Genomic DNA, 21187 nt, shown 5'->3' with positions numbered 1-21187 from the left:
CTCAGACAGTAACCTTAAAAATATCCTTTTCAGATAGTAATTTGGTAGCTTAAAAAGGGAAGCAGCTTTTATACATATATATGTATATATAAAGCATAAATTCTAACATTCACTTAAATCAAAGGCTATAATTGTAGCTGGCACTCAGCCTCAGGCAGCCTGTGGCCATCTTTGGCCATTCTGTTCTCAGTCACACTGATGACTTCAGTGAATTACTCCACAGTTGGGACAAAGCGAACAAGAGCATAATTTGAACCATCAACAGGATGGGCCTAAACTAGCAAAAGGCTCAGCAATTTATCAATGTCATCATAATCCAACATTCATTCTTGTACTCTTTCAGCATTAATTCACAGAGCTTATAGATACCGGAGACAGCAGAAATGGAATTGTAGAGAATTTGGGGTTTTAAAAGCCTCGTCAGGTCCAAAGCTCAAGGGAAGAAGAAGAAATCACCAGTTTGCTTGCAAGTTGCTTTTAAAGTTTCTCCAAAACATTCTTACTGCTACATGTGGAGCAGCAACGGCAGCAGCTTATGAAGACCGGCTGACTACAGCGCGATGTCTTGTAGGGATAAAGGTCTGCCTTGCTCATATGTGTAGGATCAAGGCCTGTGTTAGTAACAAAATCTTTTCATAAAATTGAGAGAGTTCAAAAGGGTTTTGTGAGGATTTAAAACCTTTTTTTTTTTTTCCTAGCTGAACTACTACAGTAGTATGTTTGGGAACTGAAATGTAGAAGAAATAAAAATCTTAAGAAGCCAGCACAATTAATCATGTTCTGCTGTCTGAGCTGAGAAATAAACCAGCAGCAGAACATGAAAAATAAATCACAACTTAGAAGGTAAGATGCTTTTCATGTTAATTAGCAAGAAGCAAATGTGTTAAATGTGACTAGAAAGTTGTATTTCTAAAAAATCCTGTCAAGCCTGATATTACTCTTTAATGTTTTAATGTTTACATTTGAATATTCCTGCCTTTTAAAGACATATTTAATAATTACCTGACGTTATACTGACTGAGCTTGCAACAGTCAGACACATCGTGCAAAGAACAACTGAGATGCCCCTTTACCTACAAAGGTGCACAAGGCAAGCTGAATTTTTTTTTAGTGTTTCTGTTGTATGTACTACTAGAAAAAAACATAGTCCTGTTGGTAGAGCAATGGAAAATTAAGGAAAATTATTATGAAACTGAATTTGTCATTCAAATTAAATGATTTTGATTTAAACCTTGCAAAATTCCAGGCCCAAAAGGTGTGGAAAATTATTTTCACTTGCACACTTCTTGGCAAACAAAGCAAGAAAATCTCTGCCTTTCAGTTGCTTCCAAAACCTCATTCAATAAAAATTCACACAAAACAAAAGAAGGTGAGGCTTTCCAAGTCAAGTGAAACTGCAAAAATATTTCTGAGATGATTAGGGAAAATGTGGTCATTGCTTTGCACTATTGTAATCATTGGCATAAGGCAGTTGCTCTCCTGCTGACAGACATTAGATGGCACTTTGGAATTTTGCAGTTCCCATACAAAGTTTCAGAGCACACACTTCAGAGAGGTAGTGTGAGATGTGAAGGTGGGCTACTGTTGATTATAGAGAGAAGAAAGAGGTGTTTTGCAAAGGCATGCATCTTTCAGCTAACACATTTTCAACCACACATGTAAAACTATAAAATAATATGAAATTGATTTTTGAAAAAAAATCATTCTGTTGGAAATAATCAAATAATTCCTTCCTCACCAGACAGACGATGAGTTTCTCAGTTGCTTGGTTCCCTGTTTTAATTTTCAAATGATTCCTTTGGGATCTACTTTTTAAATTAGCTTTACAGACAAAGTTTTAAACAAACGCTTCTCAGATAATGCATCAGCTTTTGAGTGGATTCTGCTGCATGCCAACAGAGCTGAGTCTCAAATAACTCTAATAAGTGGGGTTTAGGTGTTCCCTTATCAAATCCCTTCGGGAAGGAACATCACAGGTTCTGATGGATTTGGTCAAATCTTCTTAGCTGTAGCTGAAATTTATGCTAATATTCCCATTCACTTTTATATCCATGTTTTTGCCATCTAAGGCCTTACACATGAAGACTGAAGAGCAATCATAAGGGAGAAGCTATAATGAGAAAAAGAAGAACCAGAAATTATAAATTCTCACAGAAATACTACTTGATTCCATCTTTCCGAGGCTTCCAACTGATATACACCATGACGAAGGCTGCATAACCCCTTTTCTTTTGTAGCCTTGTCCCACCACATTCCTCCTGCAATACTGGAAGCAGGTTCTATGACTTCTCTTGGAATTTGGCTAATCCCAGAAGAAAGGCAAACAGCAGGAGCTTCTTGAGCTCACAGGAGCGCAGTAGTTTTACTGTCACTTTGGAAGCTCTTTCTTTAGAACACCTGCACTAATTCCAAGAGAGCTAGTGCTCTGGCTGAATTCCTGTAAGATGCAGGCTGGCTTAGCAACATTGTCGTAAGCGACCAGCAGTACTTTGCCTCTGAGAAGCAGCATCTGATGCTCCCAGTTTCTGCTGTTGCTAAGCTATCAACAATAGATCCTGACTCTCACTGTAAACCTGGAGCTGCTGCTTTCACAGAGACGGGACAATGTCCATATAATAATAACAAAACAAAACAAAACAAAACAAAACAAAACAAAAAAAAAAAAAAAAGGAGACAAAAGCTCTGACCTCCAAGCTAAACTTGATGATATTGTTCCCAGCACAGCAGAATCTGGGTTAGAACCATGCCTCATGCATGGCAAGAACCATGCTCCCCTGGAAGGCAGCTGAGTAAAGGCACCTGGTTCCTAACTGTGCTGGGATTCACAGGTACAGCAATTCCCCCTCAACTCACACTGAATTCTGACCCAAGAACTCAAAGACTCATTCTCCCATGGGAATCATATTCCCAAGTCCCCACCCCCTGCATCCTTTGAATAGTTGCACACAGGCAGAACCTGAAACCTGACCCTGGTCATTCCTAGAAGTTCAGTAAGACTACTCATACGTACTGAATTTACAGGATCAGGCTAACGGCATAGCTAGTGCATGCATAACTGCACAGTGATCTGCAGGCCGAAAGAAAACAGGAGCTGAATTACAGAGCTAGGGGAGCAAAGAGATGGGGCACCAGCAGCTGGCTGGGGAACAGTCATGGCACATCTCTGACACCGAGGTCTGTCCCATCCATACCACACCCCCAAATCAGAACTTACATTTCAATGGTCTCAGATGGATTTATAAAAGAATTAGGACTATCCCTAGAAAGTCTTTCACATTTGCGATCTGCTCAGTACCAGCACAAGTGAAATGTGCACAGGTTAACTACTGACTATTTTTTTCCAGGTATTTGGCATCGTATCGGGAAATAGCAGGGAGCTGTCATGAACCTACAGCCTTGTAGTCTGTACCTGACCTTACCTGTAAGGCAAGCAATGCATGTCATCTTCCATGCTGTCAGTCCCTTAACATGAGCACAAATACATTATATAACCAAGGAAAAAATGCTCTACAGCCAAGAGGCACTACAAACCAAGTAATTAAATAGAAGTTTAAGCAGAGATGAAACTGCATTCTGTATGTGGGGGAGGGGGGGGGGGGAAGCTGAGCACTCAGTGCAGCTCATATCCCATTTTTCTTTCTTCTCTGCATATATTCCAACATACGTACAATACTAATGCACCCATGTTCTTACTGTCAAAGCACTGGAAATAGTCTTTATGTTCTAACAGTCCACACTATGTCAGTGTGGAGCAAAGAATCTCAAATAAATCTAATAAAATATAGACAGAAGAGTTATTGTTGCCCAAACTGTAGCTTAGAATGGTTAACTTGACGATATTTTCTTAGAAATGCAACTTGAGCTAATCTTGTATTTTCCTTTACTCTCACCATGTGTTCTGGTGTGCTTTAGAGTTCACCTTTTACTGGAAACTGACACTCAATTCACAAACTGTCATTTTTGGCAGAAGTCACAGGTACCTCAGATTAACATACAGATTGAAGAATACTGGTGCTTAGTTATGGCTAAGAAATAACTCTAAAAATAATATAAATATATAAATAAAGGAAAAAGTGTTTGACAGTTTTAAAAGAGATGCTATTTTTCTGGAAAGTAAGTTGAAATATAAAGGATCCAAATCTTAACTATGAAAATATTCTGCAGCTTTGTTCCTTAACTTGATTTTCCTTGAACAGCTATAAACACATTTGCAAAGTGAAGAAAGCCTAATTTTGTATTATTTTTAACTTGGTGGATTATTGGCATTTCAAGATGTCCTTCTGGGGTATTATTTATTGGAAGGATGTCTGTGGGTTTTTCTCCTCACAAGGGTGTTAACAGAAAAAAAAAAAAAAAAAAAAAAAAAAACAGTATGCAATTTCTTTCAAGTTTGCTCATTCCCACTCTTTCCCCACTGCCTGCCTTCCTTTCACCTCTGTTTTGTTAATACCTTGGCTAACACAAAGTTAAGGAGCATCTGCACCAAAACTATGCATCAATTCATGAAGAATCATGGTCATAGATATACCATACACATATATATGTATGGGAGAAACATATGGAAAAGCATTTGTCAGTGATAGAGTTAGGACACTAATTAAACAAGATAGATAATTTTTAGCCTGTGTTTATTACCATACCTCAAAATGAACACATAATCTAGGCAGCAATAAAAGAGACTGATTCAAAAACCTCAACACTTGAATTATTTAAATTGTTTTCTCCTGGTCTGTATTTAAACAGTATTTTATTGTGTGTTTCCTTAGTTCAGAAAGAACAGCTTTTGCATCATTCTAACTTCACCACTTGGAGGACGCCCATCTCTAAAGGGCACAAGCCACTAACACGACTTACACAAGATGCATTTGTAATGGTATATCTGACTTCACCAGGCATCATACTAGTTATGTTATTTCGGTTTAAAGAACAGCAGCTAAAACAAACTGAACAAAACAAAAAAATAATCTGTACTGACATGGTCAAGTTAGTACCAGAAAACTGCAGAGCAGCCTTTGGTGAATTCTGAATAAGCTTTTATAGATATCATACCCACAAGCCCTATTTTGGACAAATCTGTCTCAGTCACATCTAAGGGACCAAATAATTGTGCACACTATTACAAAGTACAAACAAGCTCAGATCTGCCTCCAACACCATATTCATGCCCTATTAACTACTGCAATTGCACAGTCACACCCAGGGGTGGCTGGCTTTACAAGTGACAAATGAGAAGCTTGTATAATAATGTACATTACTAGGCCTAATAGCTAGAGAAATATGAGATATTAAGCTATACTCACCAGTATCACATCATGCTGATTCAGCTTGGTCTGCTTATTAGATGTTTCAGCCCATACAACACACACACACAACCACTAAGAATCTCAGCAAGCCTTGATTCTTATGCGGTGTGAAAAAGCACATCAGATTGACAGGATGAAACCTATGAAGCTGCTGGCCTGAGTCAGAAATTTATCAGTGAAGCTGGCTGGATTGATGTTTGAAGTCAAAACATGATCCAAAGCTTGTATTTCACTCTTGGAAACAACATAAGCTCCTTAAACACTCCTCTTAGGGAAAGAAAATGGTCACTGATTTAAAATTTCCTAAACCGATTCAACTTGGAGTTACTGTCCACGGTCTCTTGACACGTGCTGTTGACTGACAGACCCTCTAAGAATGCATATCAAAAACCTACAGCCATCGTTCAGCCGCTATTGACTCCTCAGCAGCATTTGCCACTTCTGGGGCACCACTGTAATGCAGCTTTCTTCCAGCGGGCTCGACTGGTAAGTGTAAAAGTTACTCCATAAAGTACAGCAGAGTTCTGTGGAACTTGCAACAAGACTATCAGCTTAACACCAGTAAGTTTAAAAAAATATGTAATTCTAAAAAAAATGTACACCAAGGTGAATTTATGCTGACATTTTTTTGTTTTAATAACTAGCTTTGTAATAAACATGTTAAAATCTATATTATAGTAATACATGCACACAGAGAACCTCAATTTTGGGTGTAATCTATTCAAGTACCTACTGAAGTACCTACTAAGACAAATATACCCTGTTATCTTAAAAAAAGGGGGGGGAATAACAGTCAAATGAATACATTTTAAAATTATTGGATAATTTTGTCAGTGCAAAGACTTGTCAGATGAACTTATAGTAGTTCTTACAGGCATAAGGGTCAGTTTGAAAAGACTCTGCACCAGATTGCAAGGGTCTGATTTCTGTTGTTAATACCATGTAAGATCTGGTAACACCCATAGGTTTCCTACCTACAGGAAGGGGGATAACAACTACTTTTATTTATTTATCTATTTTTTAAACAGTGATTGGGAACACCTCTCAGATCATGATATATCACTTCAAGATCATTGAAAGCAGAAATTTATTGTATTTGTTGGCAAAACAGGTTTATTGGATGCTGTACTTTATTTTGGTTATGAAACATTAATAGGAATGGAAATTGTCAATGTGTACCAATGGGGAAACAGTCTTTGAATGCAAACATTTTTGTTCAGCTCCCCAGCTGACCAGATTTGACAGAGCTTCTCTACAACGCGTGGAGCCATGCCAATTTAAACCAACTCAGGATATAGCCTTGTGTTTAATAAGTGTCATGTGTCTGATGTTTTAATAAAAGAAAAGACAATATTCTTTATTATTAAAAAGTTACGCTCAGAATAACTATCCAGTGATAATATTGCAGCTTTGAGCATTCAGCCTCCTATAGCACATACCCTACCCATGCACTTTCATATCTTCTCCCTGCCCAACTCTAGTTCCCACTGTGAAGAGCAGCAGAAGGCTGATTTGAAAAGAAGTGAAACAGAACCAGGCAGATTAAACTAAATCCCTCACACATGAAGAGTATTAAGATTTATCAAGCTCATAAAAAACATCATCAACCAGAGACTTGAGTATGTAGAAGACACATGATAGGTGCTACTCACCAGTGACTTAAAAGCTTATTGACCTATCTGTGCTGCCAAGACTCCCACTGCTTGGGATACTATAACAACAAAAATATATTTATTTATTTTACATTGGTTTAGTGCAAAGTTTAGGGAAGCAAATGCAGGCACGTTAACAGACAGTTCTGCTCTTTTTTACTATAGCCAGGTTTTCAGCTTCAGAAACTAAGAGTGATGGCCAGCTACGTGGCTCCCAGCACTCGAAGCCAGAGTGGGGAGCAAAGTCAAGAATATAATTAAAGAATAGAAGGGTTTTTAGAAGATTTTTATTAACCTGATAAAAGCTCTCAGGTTAAAAGATCATTACATGTTACATTTTCAGATTAGTGGAAAAGTTTTTAGTAAGCAACCAACGACCTTTTGTCCAATGGGTTCTTAGCCTGGAAAAGCACTTTCTTTGCCCACTTCAAAATCTGCAATAAGTTAGATTTCCCTAGAAAGCACAGGGCTGGGGTCCACATTTCCAGTTTTAGCTTTAGATCAGTGTTCCTACTACAATGTGCGTCTTCCAGAAGTTTAAGAGTTAAAGCACCCTAATTTATGTCACTAGGTATACACACAGCAATACACGATAATTGAAGCAATGCTTAAAGTCCATGTAAGGTACACAGGACAGATTTACCCAGTTGTTCAACAGCATTAACAAAATGCAGCACTTTGCTGCTATTAACCAGAAACAATTACTGGTTAAAGCTAGCTGTGACATAGCAGTAGCTAATTACAGCCTGCTGCAGGCAGGGGAGATGGGTACAAAACATCTGCACAGTCTGAAGGTTTGGCAGGCACTGCCTTCTACAAAGGGCTACGAAAACACAAATACTTCAGCTGCTCTATTACTAAAAGATTCTCACTGATATTAATGGGAGACATTTCAGCAACATTTAGCACCTCTAATTGTGATGACAGTATCTCCCTGAAATCCATTCTCTGGAGGAAAAAATCTTATTAAAGAACAGTCCCTGTTATTTCTAATTAATATCTGAACAAACCACTTATGATTTGTTTAGATTGTCCAACAATGAAATTATCCCAGTAAAACAACTTCAAGATGCTTTTTATAAAAATCCTTCACACCTTCTTAATTTACAATTAAAAAAATAAATAAATCTCTGCCCAAGTCTTTTGGCAATTACAGAACATCCCTGACCTTATTTGAAGATTTGACATTTCTTGTGAAAGGCCAAAACATTACGTTGTATACAATCCCAGCAAACAACACGGAAAACTGATGTCCAATTTTGCAGATCTTTAAAGATTATTCAGCACCCTCACAAAATGAAGTTAATTCTCAATTCTTGCCCAAATTCTACACAGAATAACTAGATTATGTATAATTACCCTCACCACTTCCAAATGGAAAAGCTGCTACTAAAGGGATTTTGTAATACCGTATACAACATCGGGTTGAATAGGGTGATAGGCAGTGATTAGTCAGTCTTTACCAAAACACAGCTTCAGAGAGAGCTGTATTTGACTAGTGCACGAGCAATCCCTGCAGAGAGCAGAGCATACCGTACCTTTTGCTCTGTACTCTTGACAATGAAGTTCAACATATAACAGTAAAAATGTAATCACTATATATCCTGCGTAAGACTGAAGGTATTGGTTTCTTCCTTCATTTAAACACTGTTTAATTAATTTTACTAAGTCAGGAAGGAATTTGGCCCTCAGAATATTTTATGAAAATTCCCTTAAATAACCTTACATTAATTCTTAACTGTGCATATTTAGCTAATCAACCATTCTATGTCATATACAAGCTACGCTAAAAACCTCAACAATGTTCATGAACTAAAGCCTTCTCTCCTCACCACCACCCTGCTCCAGAGCGACAAGGAGCCGAGCATACACAGATTCAGATTGGTGTCACCTCCAGGGGCTGTTTCTCCACAAGAGTCACGTAGACGCCTGTAACTTAAACTCTTTTTATTAAGTTTTCTAGGAAGTGGTTAGACCTTAAGCCATAACTGCAGAAAACCCATGCTTCATCAGTTTTGTGGATAAGGAATTTCATTCTGAAGCTATTAATCAGGTACTTTGCACAAAGTCATTCAGAAAACTGAAGGTGAGCTTGTCCTTTTCTATAGAAAAATCTGTAAGCACATCTCCCCCCTCCCCAGCCCAGCTGCTACTCAAGAGGAGATAATGACCTACAGCTCCTACCAGCTACTGTCATACTTTCAGGCTAACCAGTGCAGGCTGCTCCTTTCACATCAAGTCCCACACTCAAGCATCTACACGTACCACGTATGGAAGCTTGGCAGAAAAGCTATGCTAACTTCATAGAACGCCAAGCCCGCCTGAATGCAGCTCAATGCAGGTATCACTGTAAAGCAGTCTAGGACGACTGGGAAACAACTTTCAGAATCCCCATAGCCTGGAGTCTCTCTGTCTGAACAGTGTTTTCTGAGGAAACAGACCTTCGCAAATGGTTCTATTGCTTCTGCACGACTTACCTTGCATGTCAGCGGAATTTGCTAGTTAAAGTAATTTAGAGATGTAAGTAGTTTGTCATCGCAGTTAAAGAACACAGATCAGGCAAAACAGTATCTGGAAATCTAAAGCTACCACAAAGCTTAAGTTTGCATCATTAAAATAAAAACCGTCATTTCAACAAATATGGAAAACAAATTATGAAATCCTCCCTGCACAAACAAGGAGACTTTGCAGGAGGACAATCCCTGCTTTTCATGCTGTTTGCCCTGTTCAAAGCCCAACCATTTCTAATGGAAATTTTGTTTGCTCTAGAGATTTTGATTCAGTATTGGTTTCCAATCACCAGAACATCACCATACTCACATCAAGGGCACAGACTGAAAGGGGGCAGAGAAGATTTCTATTGACGGTTTAATACTCAAGGATGCATACATTTACACAAATATCCCACGAGCTAAGAAGTAAAGCAACATCCAAGCCAAGGCTCTGAAACCTGAGCTCTGAAACTAATCAATGAAACACACCGACTCCAGGGTATCAGAAGACAACCTAGGGAATGAAATGCGGGTGACAAACACGATGCACCTGACTTTCAGGAATGGGAAATTCTGCAATAGGTGAACTCTAGCAACAGGTAAAACGAGCAGGCTGTTACCTGCAGGACAAGCTGCTGCCAGGCGGTTGCCAGTGGCTGACCATTGCCAATGTTGCAAATGCTCATTCGGTCTGCTGGCTGATTGGCACGCTCAAGTTGCAAGGAGACATTGCGCCGCTCTTCCTCAAGTGCCCGGGTAAGCCGCTCGAAACGAGCTTCTTGCTCCTTAACAGATGCTAAAATGCTGGCAGCAGACCTGATATCATAGTCATCCATGATTGTTTTCAAATGCTCCTGCCTGTTAACTGACATGGGCAAATGGAAAGGGTTAGGTAAAGGGGTGGGGAGGGCACAGGTCAGAGGTTAAGAATAAAAATGCACATTGTTAGTCACCCTAATAGAACAGCATTCATTCTAAGAAGCAAATTCCAATGCTCTTTGAAGAAACTTCCTTTCTTTTCATTGATTTGATTTTAAATGAAAAATAATTAATCTAATGCTTCCCTGTTCAAAAAAGAAAGAAATACATGCCCACCTTGGATAGAATTTATATTTAATTCCTTTGATCTTTTTGCTAAAATTGCTTGACAGAGGTTTTCATCCCTCTTGCAGAGCTAATTTCACTGTGCAAATAGTAATGTACTTTAAAGAATTATATTAAAGAAATATGACCTAGGAGGGGTGACGAACACAACCTTTCTTGCTATAGGCACTTGTAATTTTTTACTTTAACAGCATAAATGTGAAGTCTAGCATTTTTTAAAGACAAACTTTACGTGAAAACGATTGCATCCATGGCTTCCAAGTAAACAGAAGTCCCCCAGATTTAGCAGATAGTAGCTGAAAATTTTGAAATTTCAGGAGTACACTGTAATATGGAAAATATTTTAAAATACAGACAGTGCAATTGCAGTTGAAATGTGCTTGATGATTTCAGCATGGTAGCCAATGAAGCAGCCCATCATGCAGCTGTTTGCTAATAATGTAAATGAAAAAGCCCAAATCAAACTTCTTCAATGGAAAACACACAGGACTGATTGTCTCTCAGTGCAGGGAAAAAAAAATCAGAAAACAAATAGTTGGGATACATCTCCCTCATTTCTTCTCTAGTAGGGTTATGAAGAATTCAATTTAAAACCCTATTTCCCTCTGTATAGTGCGTGCAGCAAAACTCCTCATTGGTTCCACATATCTATCATTTGAACATCAGTTAAAATGTTTTCATGAGAGTATAAAATCAGCAATGTAATATAAGCTTAAATAGTGGCTTCAACAGAATCCTTTCACTAAAGCTAAACAAATGACTAGTTTGCTTCTGTGTACTAGTAAACTACTTAAGGCACCTCTGAACTGAGTGCACAGAGGCCAAATTTTCTTCAGCTGCTGTAATTCAAGAGAAGTTCATACTCTGTGCTAAGAGTTATACTGCCTAGAAATTATCCCTTCATATGCAAATCAGGAGCAATACTTCCTGCTGCCAGAGAGATTCTTTGTTTTCCCCAACTATTACGCAGGATTTCCATGACCACTGGTGATATTAAACCCTAGTTTCAGAAGCTTTGCATTTTGTCATTCGGTGCATACTCTGAATTGATTCATTTTCCACGACTGGCACATTATTTACCAGGTCTTTCTCCTGTGTTGATTCTTTGGTAGTTAATGATACTATTACATACATGCTGTGGTGTTCCCAAAAGAGAGGTGTTAGTAGATATTAAGCTGCATATTTTCAGTTTGACAGAAACATGGTTTCTGTCAGGGTTACTCAGAAGTAACCCTGATGTCTCCCTTTTTTGTCATATTTGGTCGAAATAATCCAAGATGCCCAAAAGATGCTGAAGAAGCAGTACCAGACCCCAAACCCACGATATATAATTTGATTTCATAGGAAATAACCTGCCATAAGCAGTGTGGTTCAATGTTTACTCCTAAGCACTTGCTTTTGAAAGGAATCAGGGTGGTAAGAAATCATGTCGCAAGGACTACTATGTATTAATTTCACAGCGTTTATTTACCACGATTTAGCCTTTCATGCTTTCAGACCAGTAAGCAAGTGTTACGTAATCTAAAGACTTTTCTTATTTAAGCTTTGACTAAATTCCTATTGAGAATCTGAAAGGAAACCAAAAACCACCACAGGATATTCCAGACGCCACATCCTAGTCAAACACAGACCAAGCTGTCAACTTCAGAGGTCTGCCACTGAGAATCTTATTTTGCAATGCCAGTTTATCAAGAGACCACAAAACCATCAGTGTGTTATGGTTTCTGCAACAGAGAATCCCCACCATCTAGAAGGACAGCGTAACTCAAGAAGTCCATGCGGTGCAGGATGGTACTGCGTGACTCACCTGCTACATCTCAGCATGATTTAGCCCTGGCACAGCCACACACAAACACAGCCAGGCTTTCTAGATCTAAGCTGGCTCACGTGCAGCCTACTTGCGTGTTTCTGCTTTTGTGCTTCCCTGCTTTGCACAGATGGAGGCAGCTCAGTTTGTTGTCCTTCCTCTCTGGAGCGCAGACATGCTCCCAGACCGAAGGGGATGACTTTGCAGCCCCAGGCACGAGTTGTATTTTGGGAAAAACACATGTGGGGGCTGGGGTGGGGGACATTTCTAAACATATTCCAAAAGACAGCTACCTGACTACATTATCGTGGCCTTCACACTTCAGCAGAGGAACAGCCTGACTGCCACACTGACCCAAACTCACCTCAGACGAAGGGAAGCTCCAGGCCCAAGGAGAATGTATCAGAATAAGCCAGGGATTAATGAACAGAGAGATGCTCCTGAGAAGCACCGCAGAGCAGGACCTCAGGTTTCCTCAGTCTCTCTCTGCACAAGGCCACCTTTATCAGCCAACTATCCGTGGAGCCCTCAGAGGCCAAACTAGCTTGGCTAAGTTAGATGACAGAATTAGAGGGAAAAAGATCCTAAAGGATCAAAGGTACAAATCACTGCAGAAGTCTAGGACAGTCATGACTACCTCTCTATAAAATGTGGACATACTAGAGGTGGAATCATTCTCGGATTCAAATCAAAAATAAATGACTTTAGCTATTACCCCCCAGAAGTCCAACTTCTTTACTAAAGCTTGCATTTGTTTTTTTCTTTTCCAGCAGATCACAATGTACTGAGTAAAGTTTAAGAGCTTGAAGTGGCTTGTACTTTCAAGGCCTAGCTCTGAGCAGACGAGGGTGCTGGGTCCATTCTCAGCCTGAGAAAAGCTCCGGCTTTCTCAGTTCCAAACTCAGTGGATGTATCCGCGTGTTCTCCCCAGCTGAGCCAAGAGGCCATGCCAGCATCAGGAACAGCCTGAACTCCACAGCCGTCTCATAGTTGGTGCTGTGATGACATGGAAGGTATAAACGACTGGTCCTTTCATCCAATGCTTTATCAACTCAAGACCAACAGTCTTTAATATCAACAAAGAATCTGTATTAAATGGGAAACATTACATTGAAGAGAACTGAAACCCTACACGCAGAATGTGAAAAATACCACCCCATTCTTCTAGTTCTCTTAAATGCTAACGGCCCAGTGCAGCACAGCCACGTGCAGTGCTCCCGGTGCACAGATGAGAAAGGCTCAGTAATGCTACTCAGTAGCAGGGTCACCTCCTCTTGCTTACTGTAGGTAGTTCATCTGGTAAGAAAGGATCTCTATTGTTTTCTCCAGCCTTTACTATGCCTATCTCTTATAAGCACTGCAGTACAGTACTCCTCCAACGCGCAGTGTAGCAATCCTTGAGCTTAAATTTTATCTTGGATGTATTTGTACCAGGTGAACCTTTGACAAAGCTCCAAGGCAGGACGAAATGCTTCTGTCGTAAATGAAATGATCAGAAGACCCCTCTGGAAATCCTAATAAGTAGTGGATTTGGCTAATAGAATTTCCCTCAAGAGAAAAAAAAAAAATCCACAGGTCAAAAAAAAAATAGCTTATATGTCACAGTGGTAAGCCCATATATACACAACAGAAAGAAATAAAAGCAAAGCATAGAAGTTCTCAGCATTCCTCCAGGTTTTTCACCTCAAGAGAAGGTCAGAACTAAGCTCTAATAGAAAGTTATCACTGCAGAGCCAATCATATGTGCTGTACCTATCTACTGTGTTTCTTTATGGAGACCAGAGTTTCACCTCAAAAGAAAAAAAAACACTATAAATTAATCTGCCTTCGGTTAAAGTTCAGTGTAAGGATTTAGAAGAACTCCCACTTAAAAAAAAAAAAGAAAATAATCGAACCTCACCTGACAATATGTAACTGCAAACCTCTTTTGTAGTACCTTCAGATTATTCAGGCAATTCATTGTCTGCAGCTAAAACAACTTTCTCTCACCTGTGGCTATGAGAAGGGATAGCTGTTATCTTTTGGGAACCCAAGCAGCTGGATATTTCCATGTACTAACTCAAAACATGAATCAATTCGGAATGTAGAAAGAAGATGGCAGGATGTAAACCACAATAACTAAATTCAGAAAAACACACTCCTTTCAGAATATATATTGCAAGTTTCTGTTCCAGGGAAGAGTATTACTAACAGCAGCATGTAAAACTGACAAACACCTCCTCTAATACTGATTCTGAAGCAGTAACAGCTTGAATAATAAAAGCTACAGTTGATGACTTAGCTGATGTATAACTTTCAAGTCACATTCTGAGAATGAGACAAAGATCCCATTCTGAAAATTCTTAATGAGGTATAAGAACTTGATGCCACACATGAGAGATCCTAGAAAATTTGGGTTCTATAAATGGTACAGCTCTCTAGAGAGCTATAGAGATCTCCATGCAGAAAATATAATGTTAACCTCCTTACAACCATAAATATTGTGGTTCTTTCCTCTGTGAAATGAAAAACATAGGCAGAAAATAAACTGTATAAATTTTCAGATGTACAATTAGTGACCATTAAAATCCTAATTCCTATGCAGAAACAGCAGCAGAACCAGTAACTGCCTTTTAAGAACAGTTGGACAAAGACCGACTTCTGCATTTCAAATGATTTATTAACAGATAAATACTTGCTTGCTGTTGATTGCACTCCCAATTATTTACCCAGGGTTTCGACAATTTACATTATCAGCAGTCTAGACCAGAGGAAGAAAACAAAAGTACTGACTCATGAGTTACTTATTCATGCTGCCACTTGCAATTTGCTACCATTTGTAACTAAATTAAAGTGCATTGAAAAGCCTACAACTAAATGAAAATATTAGACCTATAGCAGCCAGGTAAAGATTATTCCTTAGGCTGCACTTCTAAACACAGCAAACACTTGTCTACATGGTGTCAAAGGCTACGCTGACAGCAGCGAATCTTCTCCCTTCTGTCTATGTGACTCTAAATATATTGTGTTGCATTAGACTGAGAGCAAAGTAAGATGATCTATTTTTTCTGACCATTCATATAAAGAACTAATGCATCAAATGGCCTCCTGTAGGTCAACAGGGCTTTAGTGCTCAGTAGGGATGAACACCACCCCTGTGCAAAGAGGCCAAAATGGGGGCCTATGCACAGCTAATACCCAAACTCATGACCAGGTTTGAAGGCTCTTAGAAACATTAGGGTTACTTGGTCCTCTGCAAAAAAGTGAGTAGCTCAGCACACTAATTTTGCTAATATAGCTGATGGTCAAGAGCTGTCAGAAAGCCCTTGTGATTAAGGAAACTGAGTTTTAGAGAACCTCCAGATCTGCTGCACTTCTCAAAGCATTCTGCCTTTGTAAGACAATCAGGTTCTTGAGTGAGCTGGATTTGAAGAGATGAGCAGTGTCCACCAGTCAGCCACAGAACATCACAGAGCCTTCTTTCAGAGGGAAGGGAAGTTTCTCTCAAGGCACACAATAAATTTCTCAGGTCCCATAGTCTGAATAGTGAGCACAGCTATTGCTCTCTCCCAGCCCAATTCAAGTCTACTAGGTCCTGCTACCTAGAGATGGTACTATGATGAGCAACAAGAAGCTTGTACATACAGCAAACTGGCAGCTGTAGGAGCAAAATGAAAGCCTGTGAGCATGCATGGGAACAGTGGCTTTGTGCTTCTACAGGGAGGAAAGCCATCAGAAGAAAAGCAAAGGTGGGAGTAAAATAATCTGTGGAAACGAAGCATAGCACATGCTAATTATTTTTCACCCTGAAGTACAAGAGATGCACAGCACAAAATGACTGTTATCCCCCATGCCAGATCAGAAAGCATGCAGAGAAAAACAAGCAAGATACACACCTAGTGGATTACTGGGGTCTGAATGTCAAAGATGCTGTGACATCACCCGCTAAGACTGTATTGACAAAGTAGGACAGCAGCCTCAAGCAGAACCAACTATAACAGAGAAGAAAAAGAAGACAGAGTTAGTTAACAACATATTACAGCCTCTTCTGCTCACACTTGCACTTGTTTCCCATGTTCTCCTTAGTTTGTTGTATAAATTATTTATCATAGATAATTACTTATCATAGATCATTTATGATACTGTTTTGTTCCCAATCTGGAATAAAAACAAACAAAATCTGAAGAAGGCAATATTAAGACTGCTAAAAGGAAAGGAAGAAAAAAGTTAATCTGGTTTGTTATCAGCAGTCAATAGTTGCATGTTCTAAAACTGGATATTGCAGCCAAACATTTTAGAAGACAGAAACCTAACATGAAGCTCTTAGAAATAATAGTAATTATTTAGGCACACAACTTTAGATCCCCTGTTTTATGCATGAGCCCTGAAATGGCTCAAGATTGTTTCATGGATACTTGTCAGAGAGGGTAAGTTCATTTCTGAAAGATGCACACAGCACAATAGTTTACAACTGCTTTGTTTATTCTCCCTGTTTGTAATCTAAGCCTACAGGAAACGCAAGTGAAAGTAGGCTCTTGGATATTAGGTCCTCTAGTTAGCTCCGTAAATCTTGGACTTGTTTTGTCATAAAACATTTAGCACAGAACTTCTCTGGGTCAGTGGTTGCAAATTTAGGACCTGTTTTTGCTGGATAACATACAGAACAGAATCTATTTCACAAAGGCATGGTTCCATGAAGCAGCATATCCAGTTTTAAGCTACCACCACGTAAAACGCTGCAACCACATGGCATGAAGTGCAGAGCCAGTACAAACTCACTTTGCTGGTTCAAATATTTTAGAACACTTTCAAAGAGTAATTTTGCCCCAGCAGATTTTATGCTTCACCAGGTACTGTCTGCCTTCTTGATGCCAGCATAAACACTGTTTCTTATGTTTCAGCTGAATTACCAGAAATGTGATCTTTTCTTTGCACCGATTCAATCTCAGAAGGCATGGAATCGCCACGTGAAAAAAAACATTTTCTTTAAACTAACAGAAGTAAAGTCTGTGCTCAGAAGTTACTAAATTTAACAAAACTGTGCAAAGATACATCCAAAGATGAAAGTCAGGAGGTAGAGTGAAAGATTAATTCTGGAATAAATGACCTGAGGGAATAAATCAAGCATAATTCAGTTTCTACAGACAAAAGAGTAACGTTGTGCAAAAATAAATGCATGTTAATTGTACCAAAGTCCAAATAAACTGCTTCTCAGACCTTATGGTGAAATCTGTCTTGGGCCTGGCTCTTCTCGTTGCTGCTCTGGTTGACTGAGTTCTAATCTGCCCCTTACGTGACAATCTCCACCAATGAATAGCAATGAGGAATTCACAAAGAGAGCTATTTCAATATAGTTCTCTCATAGGCACAGACAGACATACTGTGTTGTGTCAAAAGAAACAAAAAAGGCTGGTCAGGGTTTTTTTTGTTTCTTTGGACAGAAGCAGTCTGTGAAACAAGGCTTCAACTAGGGAAAGAACAAGGGGAGAGGAAATGCTAACAGGAAAGCTGCTTGAGAAGGAACTTGGGATCTTAAGAGCATAGCAATGAACAAACACTACAGCCACCAGTTCTCTTATTACAGAAAAACGTCCATGTAAAATATTTGAAATTTCTTACTGCTGTAAAATCTCAACCAGAAATCTAGCAGGAATCACTTTGTAGAAATAAGAACGTTCTGCAAACAAATTTGCAGAACAGCTCATAGAGTCTGGGCTTAGCAGCACCACCAAAAAGAAACGGGACACACACACATCACGGCCTGCACGATGCAGCCCCAGCACTTCACTCACTGGAGAACTGGCTCTGGGCAGCAGCACCAGAGTAACTCACGTCTTACTGTTATAATAGTTATGGTTAACAGTTATTGGGTTGCATGCTATAATCCAATCCATTAAAGAGAATTATTAGACAAATTAACCTCTTAATTAAAAGCACCTAAATTGTATTCTATTAACTTACAAAAGATACGATTCCCAGCAAAACAGACAGTGCACGACTTGGATAATCAGGTTTTAAAACATCTTCTAAAGAAGGCGTTTGTCTAGTGAGTGTGGGACAGGGAAACGGCGTTCTTGAGCTTTGTTTTTTTGGGGGGCAGAATGGTCAGGGGGGACTTATTTTACACAAAGCTTATATACACATGAAAACACCAACAGATACGTATGCAGGAAAGCCCTGGGCAGGTGACATCTCCTTATTGGTTTGTCCAGCTACAGCCTCCCTGGTGGTAGGTATTCATCTTTGTAAAGCAACCGAATGGCCTTGATCCAAGAGGTTGTGAGTAGTATTTTATTTATTTATATAAATTATAGTAATTGAAAGCATTTCTTGTATCTTTCCTATACACAGGATCTCATAGAGAAAAACTAGTACACAGAACAAAGTACTCCTAGTACACAACTTTGCTGGCAAAACTGCTTTTTCCATCACAACTGTAATTTGCCCAAACAAAGCAAATTTTACAGTTCTACTAACAACTTCTATTTGCAGCCATAATCATTAGCGCAGATATCACCTTAACTGCCTTTTTAAATACAAAGATTTCTTATATCTAATCTCGCTTGGATTCACCAGCGCACGTTTAAATTATACCAGTCATGGTCTTTCTACACCTTCCCTGGGGAAATGATTCATGACTTCAGCAGAGTTTGCTACTAGAATTTTTTTTCTGGTTTTCCTTCCAAAATTTCATGCAGTGTTTTCATGGCTCGGTGATACAGTGTGCCTACACAGCTTTAATTATACTGTAGCTCAATTTCTCTAACACTCCCTTCAGCAGAGCTTGCTACTACAATTTTTTCTAGTTTTCCTTCTAAAATTTCATGCAGTGTTTTCAGGGCTTGATGATACAGTGTGCCTACATAGCTTTAATTATACTGTAGCTCTGTTTCCCTAATAAGATATGTTTCTATTGCTACCGTACACTCCCAAATGGAAAGGAAAATAAATTAGAGCAATACAGAACACCTTTATAATAACCGCATACATATAATAGCATAAATAATTCAGCAAACTATTAAACTTCAAATTGAAATATTTTTACAAGGGCAATTTTTAAGTAAATGTTTTAGCCTATGATTAGTTTTACCCAATATAAAGATTTCCATTTCAACTTGAAATTTATCATTTACAGCCCAGAAGAGCACGACAGCACCTTTCTGAAGCAGAGCTCTTGCTCTTTGGGACCTACGAACTTGCCTACACTGAGAAAGCTCAAGCCTTCAATCAGAAAGCATTCGTTATGCCACACTTCCCTCAAAGATCAGTGTTTGTGGTAATTAAGCATAAAATAGCACAGCAAAGTGGCATCACGTTACCTCACACTTACTAAGTGTCCACACTAAGGTTTAATGGGGTATGTGATAGGCTATAAATTCACACTGTGCACTGTAAATTCTCTGTGTAAACAAACCTCCTCCTATATTTTCAAACGAGTATCCAGGTTAAATATATATTTATTTAATCTTGTACTGAAGACTGAGCAACGTAGCCATGGCTAAATTCTGACTTCAGTACGAGTCTGCAGGACTTGAGCACGACAGTTAAAATCCTTTGCTATTGTTCTAGCTCAATGAGTGTTAATTCTGTCAAATTCAGCCAAGCCCACGGAAATACTAGCATCATTAATCATTTCATTCCCTACATAAAAAGAATCACTGATTTGCACAACTTAATTTCTGTTTATCTATTTTACGCAGGCAGCATTTGGGAGACAGCACTTTTTTTTCCCCCATATCAAGAAGCCAAGTCTGGAATACGAATAGCAAATTTGCTGCTTCTCAAACCTCTGACACCTTTTCTTCGTGCCTTGGAACTTTGCAACCATGATTGCTACCGGCTTGATTAGTTCACAGGGCAATCACTTTAACACCCTAGAACACATGCCATTGCATCCTAAAGCTGCTTCATGTCATTGATTTTTCAAAGGTCTCCCCCACTGAAATCAATAAGGAGCTCTACTTAAAAATGGATTGCACTTTGTGGTCCCTTTCTGATTCATGTATATGCAGGCTGCAGAGTATTCTCACAGCTGCCTTTGGCAGAAGCTATAGGTACTGAGCTTCAGCACTTCCTCTGACCCCAATCCAATTCTCACTGACATCAATATATGCTTTAACCTCTGTGCTTCCACTGTGAGCACGAAATCTGCAGCTACCTGTGCAAACTTTCACTTAGGATAAAATTCCAATAGAAAATGGAAAATTCAATTAGAAAATCACCAGTTTACCAGAATACTGGCTTCCACTCAGCTAGGAAAAAACCCTCAAGCAGTGCAGCTTATGTGAATGCAAGACAGCATCAGGCATTAAATTAACTATCAGTGCACTGCATACATGCTATCTGCACAGGATTGTACTGATGGACTTGGTCTGATCTCATTTTCAACAGAAATACTTTGTTAATAAACTGCACTACCTTGCCAGGCTACCCTTGCAAGCAGTGCCACCAAAAATCAGTACTTCTATTCTTGGAACAGGGCTATTTCAATAAGAAAAAAAAAAAACAAGTTCAAGATCAGAAGCAGCATATTTCATAACGTCACTGTTCAGCTCTTCTTATCAATGTTGAGTCCAGCTTGGCCATACATAAGCGCATCCCATTGACAAACTGTGATTACACTACACAATTACTTCCACAGAATACTTAAAAGATTTTGCCAAACAATACACAACTGTCCTCATTTTTCTGGCCTCCAGATTGTGAGGTTTGGCCAAACAGCTTCCATTTGAAGAGAAAGGCTACTTACTGCTGGCAATGCAGTCTGAAGCTGTCTGTGTGCAGTGAACTACAGCTGAGAGCAGCCATATATTTACAACCATTCCATCTCCATTTTGCAAAGTGCGAGAA

The 21187-nt window shown here is 39.1% G+C and overlaps 1 protein-coding gene across 7 annotated transcripts in view; it reads right to left on the bottom strand.

Annotated features, from left to right (window-relative positions):
- The window catches only part of ARVCF (ARVCF delta catenin family member), a 272630-nt gene that overhangs the window by 152910 nt on the left and 98533 nt on the right, over positions 1 to 21187 (bottom strand). For 5 of the 7 annotated variants that reach the window (XM_084538977.1, XM_084538980.1, XM_084538979.1 and 2 more), the window contains exons 4-5: positions 16234 to 16329; positions 10068 to 10312 (exon numbers count right to left, since the gene is read on the bottom strand). In XM_084538977.1, coding sequence (XP_084395103.1) covers positions 10068 to 10283 — 216 coding nt within the window. In that variant the 5' untranslated portion in view covers positions 10284 to 10312; positions 16234 to 16329. The remainder of the gene's footprint in view (positions 1 to 10067; positions 10313 to 16233; positions 16330 to 21187) is intronic. The other 2 variants (XM_084538985.1, XM_084538978.1) reach the window with 1 other exon arrangement.

The sequence above is a fragment of the Aythya ferina genome (genome assembly GCF_964211825.1).
Source record: "Aythya ferina genome assembly, chromosome: 17".
Lineage (NCBI taxonomy): Eukaryota > Metazoa > Chordata > Aves > Anseriformes > Anatidae > Aythya > Aythya ferina.
This window is presented reverse-complemented; position numbering and strand designations above follow the sequence as displayed.